Raw genomic sequence first — 16,528 nt, 5'->3', positions numbered from 1 at the left:
GTGGGAGAAGGATCAATAGGAGAAATAGGATCAGGAGTAAGAGTTGGATCAGGAGTAGGATCTGAAGTGGGATCAGGAGTAGGACCAGGAGTAGGAGTGGGATCAGGATCAAGAGTAGAAGTGGAAGTGGGATCAGGAGTAAGATCAGGAGTACGATCAGGAGCAGGACCAGGACTAGGATCAGGAGTGGGATCAGGAGTCAAATCAGAAGTAGGATCTGAAGTAGGATCAGAAGTAGGACCATGAGTAGGACCAGGTGTAGGATCAGGAGTAGAAGTAGGCGTTGGATCTGGAGCAGGAATAAGAGTAGGAATAGGATCAGGAATAAGAGTGGAAGTGGGGTCAGAAGTAGGTGTAAAAATAGGAGTAAAAGTGAGAATAGCAGTAAAAGTAGTAGTTGGAATCGGAATGGGAGTAGAAGTAGGAGTAGTAGGAGTTAATGTAAAATCAGGAGTAGGGGTGAAAGCAGTATGATTAGGAGTAGGAGAATGAGTAAAAGTAAAAGTAGAAGTAGGAATAAAAAAAGTATGAGTTGAAGTAGCAATAGAAGTAGTCGTAGTAGTAGGAGTAGGATCAGGAGTAGGTGTAGAAAAGGAAGTAGAAGTGTGGGTAGTAGTAGGATTAGGAGTTGGAGTGGGAATAGAAGTAGAAGCAGGAGTTGTAGAAGTGGCAGTAGGAGTCCTAATAAAAGTAGGAAAAGAAGTAGGAGTAGAATTAGGAGTAAAAGTAGGAGAAGGAGTAGGATCAGGATCAAGAGTGGGAGTGAGAGTGGGATCAGGAGTAGGGGTAGTCTCAGGAGTAGGATCAGGTGTAGGTCTTGTCTTTCCTGTACTCCGGCTCATCTTCTGATCACGGATATTGCTGTCTGCCTGCAACAGTGCCCCGAGGGATATTGAGAGAGTAGGTTTGAAAGGGATCAAAATCGGTCAACTCGTGGAAAGTGTTTTTTCGAGTTTTTCATTTACTTTGGGTTAAATCTTTCATAAATTCTCGAACCGGTAAACCTCGTTAGCACGCTCAACTTTAACCTTGCACTTACACTTTTCATAGCGTTAAAATTTTTAATTAAAAATTCATACTATAATGGAATTTCGCGAGATCAGCATAATTGTCATTAAAACACAATACCGAAACTCAGATTTAGAAAACGGGACGTGCATACCATACGAGGCAAACTGTGCTAGCTGCCAAAATCGTTTGGATCATTGCACTGCGTGCAAACACCACTTAGTCTTGCACGAAAACACGTGCTACGCTGCCTGTCCTAAAAACACGTACGAAACGATGGATTATAACTGCGAAGCCTGTCATGTATCCTGTAAAACTTGCAATGGCACTGGTGAAACTCAGTACATCGGTTGTCGGCCTGGACTTTATTTTTCCGAAGGTAAACTTTCATATGTTCATTTCGTTTCTGTAGTCAAATTATTCACCTCACTTTTACTTCAACAACTTGTTAGGGTCCCAGTTAGTAGTTGCAGCATCTTTGTAACTATAAGATTAATTTGCACACCGATAGGTACGTGCCTGGCTTCTTGTCCAACGGGATTTAGCCCTGATAAGAAAAGGCGAGAGTGTGTTCAGTGTCCCACGGGATGTTTGACGTGCACATCCTCCGGTTGCACCACTTGCATCCGTGACTGGAACTTGAACACCAACAGTTTCTGCGCCCCAGCGAGTCGTACGCGGTGCGACAGTACTGAATATTACGAAAACGGACGGTGCAAGAGATGCCATTCGACATGCGAGACTTGCGCCGGGCCCACTCCTGCGTCTCCTGCCAAGAGACACTGCTTCTGCAGGGTCAAATATGTGTCGCTCAATGCGAGGACGGTTACTATTCCGTCGCCCAGCCAGCTGGGAAACCTCTTTGTCTACCCTGCCTTCATACATGCAGGACCTGCACCTCCAGATTGAACTGTACCACTTGCAATGATGGACTTCAGCTGCAGAGTGGCGAGTGTAGATCTTTCTGTACTGACGGGTGAGTCGAGAAATGAATTAACCTCACGCACCATATCACGCGGACACTAATTTGATAAGGCCTTAAGACAATCTACAATATTGCTTTTATGAGTGAGGAATTCGTATAATATTGCTTTTACAGATATTACAGCGATCGTGGACAATGCGCAAAGTGTCACATGTCCTGCAGGACTTGTTCTGGACCCAGGAGAGATCAGTGTGTAACCTGCCCGAGAGGCTGGCAATTGACTGCAGGAGAATGTCATCCGGAATGTCCAGAAGGATTCTTCAGGACCAGTTTTGGATGTCAGAAGTGTCATCATTACTGCAAAACATGTAGAGGTGGTAAAATATGAGATCATTATCTAGTCTATTACTCACGGGGAACCTATATTCGTTTGGACTTTTAACGTCATTCTAATGTCAAATTGGTTTCAGCCGAAGGGCCGCTAGGGTGCACCTTGTGTCCTGCTCACTCAATGCTGGATGGGGGCCTTTGCATAGAATGTCTCAGTAGCCAATATTACGACTGGGTGACGCAACTCTGCAAAAGCTGTGACTCAAGCTGTCAGATATGTACGGGACCGGGAAAGTTTAGTTGCTTGTCATGCGCTGCTCCGTTGCACATCGACAAACTGAACAATCAATGCGTCCCTTGCTGTCCAGCTGGTATCAATAATGCCGAGGATCAAGACTGTTGTATATGTAATCCAGCAACGGGTGGGTTGAACTTATGCTTGATTCTGATAGTGAGATGTTTGATGAACCTGAACATTATTTTGTATCTCACTTACCATGTCAACATTTCATGATCCAGGTGGTTGCCGGAATAGCTCTCCAGCTGGAAAGCGGACAGTTTACCGAGACGGAGGTCGGGGGGTTTCAGATAGCTTTGGCAGAACCGAGGATTCTGCATCATTAGCTGTAACAGCAGCCACTTCGTTTGCAGTTGCTATTTGCGTTGCATCAATCGCTTTGTTAGCCGTGATATTTGTCGCTCTTTAGGATAGTCATGATTTTCATCGAATTTAGGGTTCTTGAACTAATCTTAAAATCAGAGAAGCTGTGTATGTAAAATTCATTCCATGATTATGTAACATGAAAATCAAGCACATTTATAATCACGAGAAAACCTAATCAGCCCTGCCTATGACACTTAAGACGCAATATTAATTATGCATAATATTAGACTTATACTTGTCTGTTGCATGTACAGGCCATATCTAGGGGAAGAGAGTCGACTCTCAGCTACACAAAATTGGCCGTGCAGGTGGAACCTATGGATAAAAAAAATTTTCTCTAATTGTGAATGTAGCTAATACAGCTTTAACCGTATATTGATTATGTTAATGATCTATTGTTACAAGATCGGAATTAGATAAGCTCTCTAAATACTCTTTTCTAGACTATTAATCTATATCATGTATATGTAAATATGTAATTTATATATTATATTTATATATTATATGTAATTTGTATATTATTAACCTGACGTTTTACTCTATTTGCGACAAGTTGTGAGTGTTTCTAATTTCTTGGCAATTATTTATCTACATGTATGTGTATGTATGTATATGTATACTTATGCATGTGTATATACATATATACACATGTTTGAAACTAGATTTTTACAATAAACACAGAGGTTTTAGTATATTCACATACGGATTTCTGTGAATAGGTATACTGGAACTAAAATATCCTTATCTCTAACACGGAGTACTTCGTAATTCGCATTTGTTCTTGTAACCCAATGTCCTGCATACGATGGCAAAAATCGAGATCCAACTTAACTGAGTCTCAAAGCCCTGTTGACACAAAAGCAGCTATTTGATAGAAATTATAGTTCATAGTTTACACAGCCTATTGCACGATATTTCATCATAAATATATATGTTTCAATGTATTTAGGAATAATTTATCAAATGTACAGAGGTCATGTGCAAATAATAAATGAATTCGACCGCAGTTTGATGTATTCATTAGAGTTTTAACAATAAATTTAAGCTTTGTTACTTCTGTTATTTCATTATGGATAATCAAAAACATTTCCGACTATTCGTGCTGTGGAAGCATGGGGATTAAACCAAATGTAGCAAAAGATCAGAAACAGTGTATGTAGAGTACGGGTATTTTTCTAATAATGCAAACACGTGCCGCTGGCTTAGTTTTGACGTATCTAGAATACCACGCCTTGCGAATTAGCTTTCCAGACAGAGATGAATGATGAATTTTAAGGACTGCATTATCGTTGTTGAATACTCTATGCCTCATGGGAAACGAAAATCTGTAAAGATAAAATTGATGCACCGGATCATCGTCGACTTTAACTTTTGAAATGTCCTACCATTTCCGAACACCTCCAACCATCCTATTTACCTATATTACTAGATTAGCTATGACATAAAAAGAGAAGAATTATTCATTTCGAAATGGGATTCTATTCGACACGCGCACGACGTATTCCATAACATTGATATTCCGATGTATTCCATAACATTAGTATTCATAATTATTCCAACAACTTTTCATTTGCTCTCTCGATCTTGAATTTTCATAGGCACAGAATCGAAATGCTGTTTTAGCTGGTCGCAAGTGAAGTATCTGCGTTGGGTGGAGGAGCAGAATTGTTTTTCGTAAAGTATTCGGATGGAAAAAAATTCAGAGTAACTGTAATACATCACGGATGCGCTAATTTTGATTAAGATGAAATGGATTCTCCGTACATGAGACAGTATTTAACGCAGCGTAGTGATTTAAAGACCTAAGAAGGTGATAGGAAGAGAAGGAACGAGGCTTCTTAACACTTCGAGTGTATTTTAACACACATTTGAAATGTACGAGCAAAATTTTTCATCATCCAACTGTCGCAGAACGGCAGCGTTATCAGCTGACCCGTTAACTGAAGGATATATCTTCAGTCAACGGCTGACCATCGAAGGGCCTGGCCGCTTGAGTCTGGAATCGGCAGGAGAGATAAAGTAAAATCATTATACATAAATGTGAAAACTAAAATCATTATACATCATATCATATCATCATACATCATACATCATACATCATACATCATACATCATCATACATAGTATCAAAGTTCGAAACCAAAGTTTGGATGTCGGATGTTCAGAAAGTGACGTCACCAATTTAAAATCAGCCAGCCGAATTCCTCAGTCGGGAAACAACCGCGCAGTAGAGCGGACGGATAAGAGTCGCGCTCCGCAAATTTCGAGTACCGGGTTCTCAACCTCTCGGATCCCGCGCTTTCGGTCCGCTACGATTTCGAGTACCGGGTTCTCAACCTCCCGGATCCTGCGCTTCGGGTCCGCTACGCGGTGAAACTCGACTTTCGGGATAAGCGCTCCGTGGTTCCTGGTTCATGTTTACAATAAATTATTTCAATTCGGTTTTCGCGCAAGCCGAAATTCAGTAACTGTCAGTCCGCTAACAAAATTTCTCGACTTCCAGGATAAGGGCTCCGTGGTTCCTGGTTCATGTTTACCATAAATTATTTCGATTCGTTTTTCGCGCAAGCCGAAATTCAGTAGCTGTCAGTCCGCTAACAAAATTTCTCGACTTCCAGGATAAGGGCTCCGTGGTTCCTGGTTCATGTTTACAATAAATTATTTCAATTCGTTTTTCGCGCAAGCCAAAATTCAGTAGCTGTCAGTCCGCTAACAAAATTTCTCGACATCCAGGATAAGCGCTCCTTGGTTCCTGGTTCATGTTTACAATAAATCATTTCAATTCGTTTTTCGCGCAAGCCGAAATTCAGTAGCTGTCAGTCCGCTAATAAAATTTCTCGACTTCCAGGATAAGCGCTCTTTGGTTCCTGGTTCATGTTTACAATAAATTATTTCAATTCGTTTTTCGCGCAAGCCGAAATTCAGTAGCTGTCAGTCCGCTAATAAAATTTCTCGACTTCCAGGATAAGCGCTCTTTGGTTCCTGGTTCATGTTTACAATAAATTATTTCGATTCGTTTTTCGCGCAAGCCAAAATTCAGTAGCTGTCAGTCCGCTAACAAAATTTCTCGACTTCCAGGATAAGGGCTCCGTGGTTTCTGGTTCATGTTTACAATAAATTATTTCAATTCGTTTTTCGCGCAAGCCGAAATTCAGTAGCTGTCAGTCCGCTAACAAAATTTCTCGACTTCCAGGATAAGGGCTCCGTGGTTCCTGGTTCATGTTTACAATAAATTATTTCAATTCGTTTTTCGCGCAAGCCGAAATTCAGTAGCTGACAGTCCGCTAACAAAATTTCTCGACTTCCAGGATAAGGGCTCCGTGGTTCCTGGTTCATGTTTACAATAAATTATTTCAATTCGTTTTTCGCGCAAGCCGAGTTTCAGTAGCTGTTAGTACGCTAATAAAATTTCTATAACTTTATAATCTTGTCATAATCTTTTTGGTAAAATGTGTAGACAAAAAAATTATATCAAACCTTACACATTATCTTTGATTTGTTCTCATGCTGAAAATATTTATTAGTATTCGAGGTATAACTCTAGGTGGATGGCGGTGGTCGTTGGGGGTGGTTAGGGGTGGTTGCGGGTAATCAAGGTGATTCCGGAGGAGGGGGACGAAGATTTGTGCTCGGTGAGTTTAACGGTTTTATAATATTCGATGGCAATTGTAATTATATTTCATCTAATCTTTTTCAAACTTGTCATCTTTACAATAAATTATTTCGATTCATTCTTCGCGCAAGCACAAATTCAGTAGCTATAAATGCGCTAGTGAAATTTATTCTACTATCAATTAATTAATTAATTATATTAATTCTTACACAATATTTCTGATGTGTTCTTATACTGAAAATCTTTATTATTATGGCAGGTATACCCGTGGCGGTTATCGGTGGTTGTTGAAGGTGATTGGCGGTGGTTGAAGGTGTTCGGAATTTGACGAGGAGGAGGACGAGGAGAACGAGGATTTGTGCTCGGTGAGTAAAACACTTTTATAATATTTAACGGCAATTGTAATTATATTTCATCTGAAATATTACAAACTTGTCACGTTTACAATAAATTATTTCAATTGATTTCTCGTGCAAGCACATATTCAGTGGCTTGAATAAGTTTATACAATTTATTATATTATTAATTAATTAATTAATATTCTTATAATATTAAATGGCAATTGTAATTATATTTCATCTGAAATATTACAAACTTGTCACGTTTACAATAAATTATTTCAATTCCTTCCTCGTGCAAGCACATATCCAGTAGCTATGAATAATCTTATACAATTCATTATATTACTCATTAAGTAATTAATTATATTAATCCTTATAAAATATTTTTGATGTGTTCTCATACTGAAAATATTTATTACTATTCCAGGTATAACCCGAGGTGGTTGGCGGTGGTTGGAGGTGGACGAGGAGGAGGACGAGGACCAGGAGGAGGACGAGGTGGACGAGGAGGAGGACGAGGTGGCCGAGGAGGCGGCGGGGTGGGTCGTGGGAGAGGAGGGGAGGGGCGGGGGTGGGAAGGGGGAGGGGCAGGGAAGGGAAGGGAAGGGGGAGAGGTGGGTGGGGCGGGGGGGAGGGGCGGGGAGGGGAAGGGAAGGGAAGGGAGGGGAAGGGGAGGGAGGGCGGGAGGGCGGGAGGGAGGGAGGGAGGGAGGGAAGGAGGGAGGGAGGCCGGATGTCAGTGCGAGCCCGTTAAAGTTAATAGAGCATGCCACGCACCCCCCCGTCCCTCCCTCCCTTCCTCCCTCCCTCCCTCCCGCCCTCCCTCCCGCCCTCCCGCCCTCCCTCCCCTTCCCCTCCCTTCCCTTCCCTTCCCCTCCCCGCCCCTCCCCCCCGCCCCACCCACCTCTCCCCCTTCCCTTCCCTTCCCTGCCCCTCCCCCTTCCCACCCCCGCCCCTCCCCTCCTCTCCCACGACCCACCCCGCCGCCTCCTCGGCCACCTCGTCCTCCTCCTCGTCCACCTCGTCCTCCTCCTGGTCCTCGTCCTCCTCCTCGTCCACCTCCAACCACCGCCAACCACCTCGGGTTATACCTGGAATAGTAATAAATATTTTCAGTATGAGAACACATCAAAAATATTTTATAAGGATTAATATAATTAATTACTTAATGAGTAATATAATGAATTGTATAAGATTATTCATAGCTACTGGATATGTGCTTGCACGAGGAAGGAATTGAAATAATTTATTGTAAACGTGACAAGTTTGTAATATTTCAGATGAAATATAATTACAATTGCCATTTAATATTATAAGAATATTAATTAATTAATTAATAATATAATAAATTGTATAAACTTATTCAAGCCACTGAATATGTGCTTGCACGAGAAATCAATTGAAATAATTTATTGTAAACGTGACAAGTTTGTAATATTTCAGATGAAATATAATTACAATTGCCGTTAAATATTATAAAAGTGTTTTACTCACCGAGCACAAATCCTCGTTCTCCTCGTCCTCCTCCTCGTCAAATTCCGAACACCTTCAACCACCGCCAATCACCTTCAACAACCACCGATAACCGCCACGGGTATACCTGCCATAATAATAAAGATTTTCAGTATAAGAACACATCAGAAATATTGTGTAAGAATTAATATAATTAATTAATTAATTGATAGTAGAATAAATTTCACTAGCGCATTTATAGCTACTGAATTTGTGCTTGCGCGAAGAATGAATCGAAATAATTTATTGTAAAGATGACAAGTTTGAAAAAGATTAGATGAAATATAATTACAATTGCCATCGAATATTATAAAACCGTTAAACTCACCGAGCACAAATCTTCGTCCCCCTCCTCCGGAATCACCTTGATTACCCGCAACCACCCCTAACCACCCCCAACGACCACCGCCATCCACCTAGAGTTATACCTCGAATACTAATAAATATTTTCAGCATGAGAACAAATCAAAGATAATGTGTAAGGTTTGATATAATTTTTTTGTCTACACATTTTACCAAAAAGATTATGACAAGATTATAAAGTTATAGAAATTTTATTAGCGTACTAACAGCTACTGAAACTCGGCTTGCGCGAAAAACGAATTGAAATAATTTATTGTAAACATGAACCAGGAACCACGGAGCCCTTATCCTGGAAGTCGAGAAATTTTGTTAGCGGACTGTCAGCTACTGAATTTCGGCTTGCGCGAAAAACGAATTGAAATAATTTATTGTAAACATGAACCAGGAACCACGGAGCCCTTATCCTGGAAGTCGAGAAATTTTGTTAGCGGACTGACAGCTACTGAATTTCGGCTTGCGCGAAAAACGAATTGAAATAATTTATTGTAAACATGAACCAGAAACCACGGAGCCCTTATCCTGGAAGTCGAGAAATTTTGTTAGCGGACTGACAGCTACTGAATTTTGGCTTGCGCGAAAAACGAATCGAAATAATTTATTGTAAACATGAACCAGGAACCAAAGAGCGCTTATCCTGGAAGTCGAGAAATTTTATTAGCGGACTGACAGCTACTGAATTTCGGCTTGCGCGAAAAACGAATTGAAATAATTTATTGTAAACATGAACCAGGAACCAAAGAGCGCTTATCCTGGAAGTCGAGAAATTTTATTAGCGGACTGACAGCTACTGAATTTCGGCTTGCGCGAAAAACGAATTGAAATGATTTATTGTAAACATGAACCAGGAACCAAGGAGCGCTTATCCTGGATGTCGAGAAATTTTGTTAGCGGACTGACAGCTACTGAATTTTGGCTTGCGCGAAAAACGAATTGAAATAATTTATTGTAAACATGAACCAGGAACCACGGAGCCCTTATCCTGGAAGTCGAGAAATTTTGTTAGCGGACTGACAGCTACTGAATTTCGGCTTGCGCGAAAAACGAATCGAAATAATTTATGGTAAACATGAACCAGGAACCACGGAGCCCTTATCCTGGAAGTCGAGAAATTTTGTTAGCGGACTGACAGTTACTGAATTTCGGCTTGCGCGAAAACCGAATTGAAATAATTTATTGTAAACATGAACCAGGAACCACGGAGCGCTTATCCCGAAAGTCGAGTTTCACCGCGTAGCGGACCCGAAGCGCAGGATCCGGGAGGTTGAGAACCCGGTACTCGAAATCGTAGCGGACCGAAAGCGCGGGATCCGAGAGGTTGAGAACCCGGTACTCGAAATTTGCGGAGCGCGACTCTTATCCGTCCGCTCTACTGCGCGGTTGTTTCCCGACTGAGGAATTCGGCTGGCTGATTTTAAATTGGTGACGTCACTTTCTGAACATCCGACATCCAAACTTTGGTTTCGAACTTTGATACTATGTATGATGATGTATGATGTATGATGTATGATGTATGATGTATGATGATATGATATGATGTATAATGATTTTAGTTTTCACATTTATGTATAATGATTTTACTTTATCTCTCCTGCCGATTCCAGACTCAAGCGGCCAGGCCCTTCGATGGTCAGCCGTTGACTGAAGATATATCCTTCAGTTAACGGGTCAGCTGATAACGCTGCCGTTCTGCGACAGTTGGATGATGAAAAATTTTGCTCGTACATTTCAAATGTGTGTTAAAATACACTCGAAGTGTTAAGAAGCCTCGTTCCTTCTCTTCCTATCACCTTCTTAGGTCTTTAAATCACTACGCTGCGTTAAATACTGTCTCATGTACGGAGAATCCATTTCATCTTAATCAAAATTAGCGCATCCGTGATGTATTACAGTTACTCTGAATTTTTTTCCATCCGAATACTTTACGAAAAACAATTCTGCTCCTCCACCCAACGCAGATACTTCACTTGCGACCAGCTAAAACAGCATTTCGATTCTGTGCCTATGAAAATTCAAGATCGAGAGAGCAAATGAAAAGTTGTTGGAATAATTATGAATACTAATGTTATGGAATACATCGGAATATCAATGTTATGGAATACGTCGTGCGCGTGTCGAATAGAATCCCATTTCGAAATGAATAATTCTTCTCTTTTTATGTCATAGCTAATCTAGTAATATAGGTAAATAGGATGGTTGGAGGTGTTCGGAAATGGTAGGACATTTCAAAAGTTAAAGTCGACGATGATCCGGTGCATCAATTTTATCTTTACAGATTTTCGTTTCCCATGAGGCATAGAGTATTCAACAACGATAATGCAGTCCTTAAAATTCATCATTCATCTCTGTCTGGAAAGCTAATTCGCAAGGCGTGGTATTCTAGATACGTCAAAACTAAGCCAGCGGCACGTGTTTGCATTATTAGAAAAATACCCGTACTCTACATACACTGTTTCTGATCTTTTGCTACATTTGGTTTAATCCCCATGCTTCCACAGCACGAATAGTCGGAAATGTTTTTGATTATCCATAATGAAATAACAGAAGTAACAAAGCTTAAATTTATTGTTAAAACTCTAATGAATACATCAAACTGCGGTCGAATTCATTTATTATTTGCACATGACCTCTGTACATTTGATAAATTATTCCTAAATACATTGAAACATATATATTTATGATGAAATATCGTGCAATAGGCTGTGTAAACTATGAACTATAATTTCTATCAAATAGCTGCTTTTGTGTCAACAGGGCTTTGAGACTCAGTTAAGTTGGATCTCGATTTTTGCCATCGTATGCAGGACATTGGGTTACAAGAACAAATGCGAATTACGAAGTACTCCGTGTTAGAGATAAGGATATTTTAGTTCCAGTATACCTATTCACAGAAATCCGTATGTGAATATACTAAAACCTCTGTGTTTATTGTAAAAATCTAGTTTCAAACATGTGTATATATGTATATACACATGCATAAGTATACATATACATACATACACATACATGTAGATAAATAATTGCCAAGAAATTAGAAACACTCACAACTTGTCGCAAATAGAGTAAAACGTCAGGTTAATAATATACAAATTACATATAATATATAAATATAATATATAAATTACATATTTACATATACATGATATAGATTAATAGTCTAGAAAAGAGTATTTAGAGAGCTTATCTAATTCCGATCTTGTAACAATAGATCATTAACATAATCAATATACGGTTAAAGCTGTATTAGCTACATTCACAATTAGAGAAAATTTTTTTTATCCATAGGTTCCACCTGCACGGCCAATTTTGTGTAGCTGAGAGTCGACTCTCTTCCCCTAGATATGGCCTGTACATGCAACAGACAAGTATAAGTCTAATATTATGCATAATTAATATTGCGTCTTAAGTGTCATAGGCAGGGCTGATTAGGTTTTCTCGTGATTATAAATGTGCTTGATTTTCATGTTACATAATCATGGAATGAATTTTACATACACAGCTTCTCTGATTTTAAGATTAGTTCAAGAACCCTAAATTCGATGAAAATCATGACTATCCTAAAGAGCGACAAATATCACGGCTAACAAAGCGATTGATGCAACGCAAATAGCAACTGCAAACGAAGTGGCTGCTGTTACAGCTAATGATGCAGAATCCTCGGTTCTGCCAAAGCTATCTGAAACCCCCCGACCTCCGTCTCGGTAAACTGTCCGCTTTCCAGCTGGAGAGCTATTCCGGCAACCACCTGGATCATGAAATGTTGACATGGTAAGTGAGATACAAAATAATGTTCAGGTTCATCAAACATCTCACTATCAGAATCAAGCATAAGTTCAACCCACCCGTTGCTGGATTACATATACAACAGTCTTGATCCTCGGCATTATTGATACCAGCTGGACAGCAAGGGACGCATTGATTGTTCAGTTTGTCGATGTGCAACGGAGCAGCGCATGACAAGCAACTAAACTTTCCCGGTCCCGTACATATCTGACAGCTTGAGTCACAGCTTTTGCAGAGTTGCGTCACCCAGTCGTAATATTGGCTACTGAGACATTCTATGCAAAGGCCCCCATCCAGCATTGAGTGAGCAGGACACAAGGTGCACCCTAGCGGCCCTTCGGCTGAAACCAATTTGACATTAGAATGACGTTAAAAGTCCAAACGAATATAGGTTCCCCGTGAGTAATAGACTAGATAATGATCTCATATTTTACCACCTCTACATGTTTTGCAGTAATGATGACACTTCTGACATCCAAAACTGGTCCTGAAGAATCCTTCTGGACATTCCGGATGACATTCTCCTGCAGTCAATTGCCAGCCTCTCGGGCAGGTTACACACTGATCTCTCCTGGGTCCAGAACAAGTCCTGCAGGACATGTGACACTTTGCGCATTGTCCACGATCGCTGTAATATCTGTAAAAGCAATATTATACGAATTCCTCACTCATAAAAGCAATATTGTAGATTGTCTTAAGGCCTTATCAAATTAGTGTCCGCGTGATATGGTGCGTGAGGTTAATTCATTTCTCGACTCACCCGTCAGTACAGAAAGATCTACACTCGCCACTCTGCAGCTGAAGTCCATCATTGCAAGTGGTACAGTTCAATCTGGAGGTGCAGGTCCTGCATGTATGAAGGCAGGGTAGACAAAGAGGTTTCCCAGCTGGCTGGGCGACGGAATAGTAACCGTCCTCGCATTGAGCGACACATATTTGACCCTGCAGAAGCAGTGTCTCTTGGCAGGAGACGCAGGAGTGGGCCCGGCGCAAGTCTCGCATGTCGAATGGCATCTCTTGCACCGTCCGTTTTCGTAATATTCAGTACTGTCGCACCGCGTACGACTCGCTGGGGCGCAGAAACTGTTGGTGTTCAAGTTCCAGTCACGGATGCAAGTGGTGCAACCGGAGGATGTGCACGTCAAACATCCCGTGGGACACTGAACACACTCTCGCCTTTTCTTATCAGGGCTAAATCCCGTTGGACAAGAAGCCAGGCACGTACCTATCGGTGTGCAAATTAATCTTATAGTTACAAAGATGCTGCAACTACTAACTGGGACCCTAACAAGTTGTTGAAGTAAAAGTGAGGTGAATAATTTGACTACAGAAACGAAATGAACATATGAAAGTTTACCTTCGGAAAAATAAAGTCCAGGCCGACAACCGATGTACTGAGTTTCACCAGTGCCATTGCAAGTTTTACAGGATACATGACAGGCTTCGCAGTTATAATCCATCGTTTCGTACGTGTTTTTAGGACAGGCAGCGTAGCACGTGTTTTCGTGCAAGACTAAGTGGTGTTTGCACGCAGTGCAATGATCCAAACGATTTTGGCAGCTAGCACAGTTTGCCTCGTATGGTATGCACGTCCCGTTTTCTAAATCTGAGTTTCGGTATTGTGTTTTAATGACAATTATGCTGATCTCGCGAAATTCCATTATAGTATGAATTTTTAATTAAAAATTTTAACGCTATGAAAAGTGTAAGTGCAAGGTTAAAGTTGAGCGTGCTAACGAGGTTTACCGGTTCGAGAATTTATGAAAGATTTAACCCAAAGTAAATGAAAAACTCGAAAAAACACTTTCCACGAGTTGACCGATTTTGATCCCTTTCAAACCTACTCTCTCAATATCCCTCGGGGCACTGTTGCAGGCAGACAGCAATATCCGTGATCAGAAGATGAGCCGGAGTACAGGAAAGACAAGACCTACACCTGATCCTACTCCTGAGACTACCCCTACTCCTGATCCCACTCTCACTCCCACTCTTGATCCTGATCCTACTCCTTCTCCTACTTTTACTCCTAATTCTACTCCTACTTCTTTTCCTACTTTTATTAGGACTCCTACTGCCACTTCTACAACTCCTGCTTCTACTTCTATTCCCACTCCAACTCCTAATCCTACTACTACCCACACTTCTACTTCCTTTTCTACACCTACTCCTGATCCTACTCCTACTACTACGACTACTTCTATTGCTACTTCAACTCATACTTTTTTTATTCCTACTTCTACTTTTACTTTTACTCATTCTCCTACTCCTAATCATACTGCTTTCACCCCTACTCCTGATTTTACATTAACTCCTACTACTCCTACTTCTACTCCCATTCCGATTCCAACTACTACTTTTACTGCTATTCTCACTTTTACTCCTATTTTTACACCTACTTCTGACCCCACTTCCACTCTTATTCCTGATCCTATTCCTACTCTTATTCCTGCTCCAGATCCAACGCCTACTTCTACTCCTGATCCTACACCTGGTCCTACTCATGGTCCTACTTCTGATCCTACTTCAGATCCTACTTCTGATTTGACTCCTGATCCCACTCCTGATCCTAGTCCTGGTCCTGCTCCTGATCGTACTCCTGATCTTACTCCTGATCCCACTTCCACTTCTACTCTTGATCCTGATCCCACTCCTACTCCTGGTCCTACTCCTGATCCCACTTCAGATCCTACTCCTGATCCAACTCTTACTCCTGATCCTATTTCTCCTATTGATCCTTCTCCCACTTCTGATCCTACTCCTGATTCTACTCCTGGTCCTACTCCTGGTACTACTCCTGATCCTACTTCTGATCCTACTCTGGATTTGACACCTGATCCCTTTCCTGATCCTACACCTGATCCTACACCTGATCCTACTCCTGAAACTACTCCCACTCTCGATCCCACTTCCACTCCTACTCTTGATCCTCATCCCACTCCTACTTCTACTCCTACTCCTGATCCTACTCCCACTCCATTGAATATTATAAAAATGTTATACTCACAGTCCACAAATCCTCGTCATCCTCGTCCTCCTCCCCCTCGTCCTCCGCCTCGTCCACTTCGATCACCCGCAACTACCGTTAACCACCTCCGACGACCACTGCCGACGACCTCCGGTTATACCTCGAATACTGATGAATATTTCAAGTATTAGAACTCATCAAAAATGTTGCGTAAGGATCAATATACTTTTTTCATTGCCACATTGTGCCAAGAAGTTCATGAGAAAATTATAAAAAATTATTTGAATATTATTAACGCATTGATAGCCACTGAATTTGAGCTTGCGCGAAAAATGAATTGAAATAATTTATCGTAAATATGACAAGTTTGAAAAATTGTCAATCAATATCATAACAATGTTAAACTCACCGAGCACAAATCCTCGTCCTCCTCGTCCACCTCCGACCACCTCCAGCCACCGCCCAGGTCCAACCACCTTTAGCGACCACCGATAACCACCTCGGATTATACCTGGAATAGTAATAAATATTATCAGTATAAGAACACATCAAAAATATTGTGCAAGAATTAATATAATTAATTTATGTAATAATAATACGATAAATTTTATTACCGCATTCATAGCTACCGAATTTGTGCTTGCGCGAAAAATGAATTGAAATAAGATTTTGTAAACAGGACAAGTTTAAAAAATTTTAAATAAAATATAATGACAATTGTCATGAAATATTATAACAATGTCAAACTCACCGAGCACAAATCCTCGTCCTCCTCGTTTACCTTGTTCTCCTCGACTTTCTTGTCCTCCTCCTCGTCCACCTCGATCACCCGCAACCAGCCCTAACCACCTTCGACCAAGTTCAACCACCGCCAACCACCTCCGACGACCTCTAACGATCTTGGGTTATACCTTGAATACTAATCAATATTTCCAGTATTAGAACACATCAAAAATATTGTGTAAGGATTATTACAATTTTAGTATCGACCCATTCAACCAAGAAGATTATGAGAAAATTATAAAAGA

The 16,528-nt window shown here is 40.9% G+C and overlaps 1 protein-coding gene and 2 pseudogenes across 1 annotated transcript; 2 read left to right on the top strand and 1 right to left on the bottom strand.

Annotated features, from left to right (window-relative positions):
• Positions 1–242: 242 nt before the first annotated feature.
• LOC124218229 (furin-like protease 2) lies at positions 243–3,872 on the top strand (annotated as a pseudogene).
• Positions 3,873–11,403: 7,531 nt separating this feature from the next.
• On the bottom strand, positions 11,404–14,196 carry LOC124218220 (furin-like protease 2; annotated as a pseudogene).
• Positions 14,197–14,437: 241 nt separating this feature from the next.
• On the top strand, positions 14,438–15,691 carry LOC124218215 (cell surface glycoprotein 1-like). The gene has a single exon (XM_046624728.2). It carries the CDS (start codon positions 14,438–14,440, stop codon positions 15,689–15,691), a length of 1,254 nt encoding a protein of 417 aa, XP_046480684.2.
• The last annotated feature ends 837 nt before the right edge of the window (positions 15,692–16,528 follow it).

Source organism: Neodiprion pinetum, chromosome 1 (genome assembly GCF_021155775.2).
Source record: "Neodiprion pinetum isolate iyNeoPine1 chromosome 1, iyNeoPine1.2, whole genome shotgun sequence".
Taxonomy (NCBI): domain Eukaryota; kingdom Metazoa; phylum Arthropoda; class Insecta; order Hymenoptera; family Diprionidae; genus Neodiprion; species Neodiprion pinetum.
The sequence above is the reverse complement of the archived record's forward strand: the minus strand, read 5'-3'. Positions and strand labels throughout refer to the sequence as shown.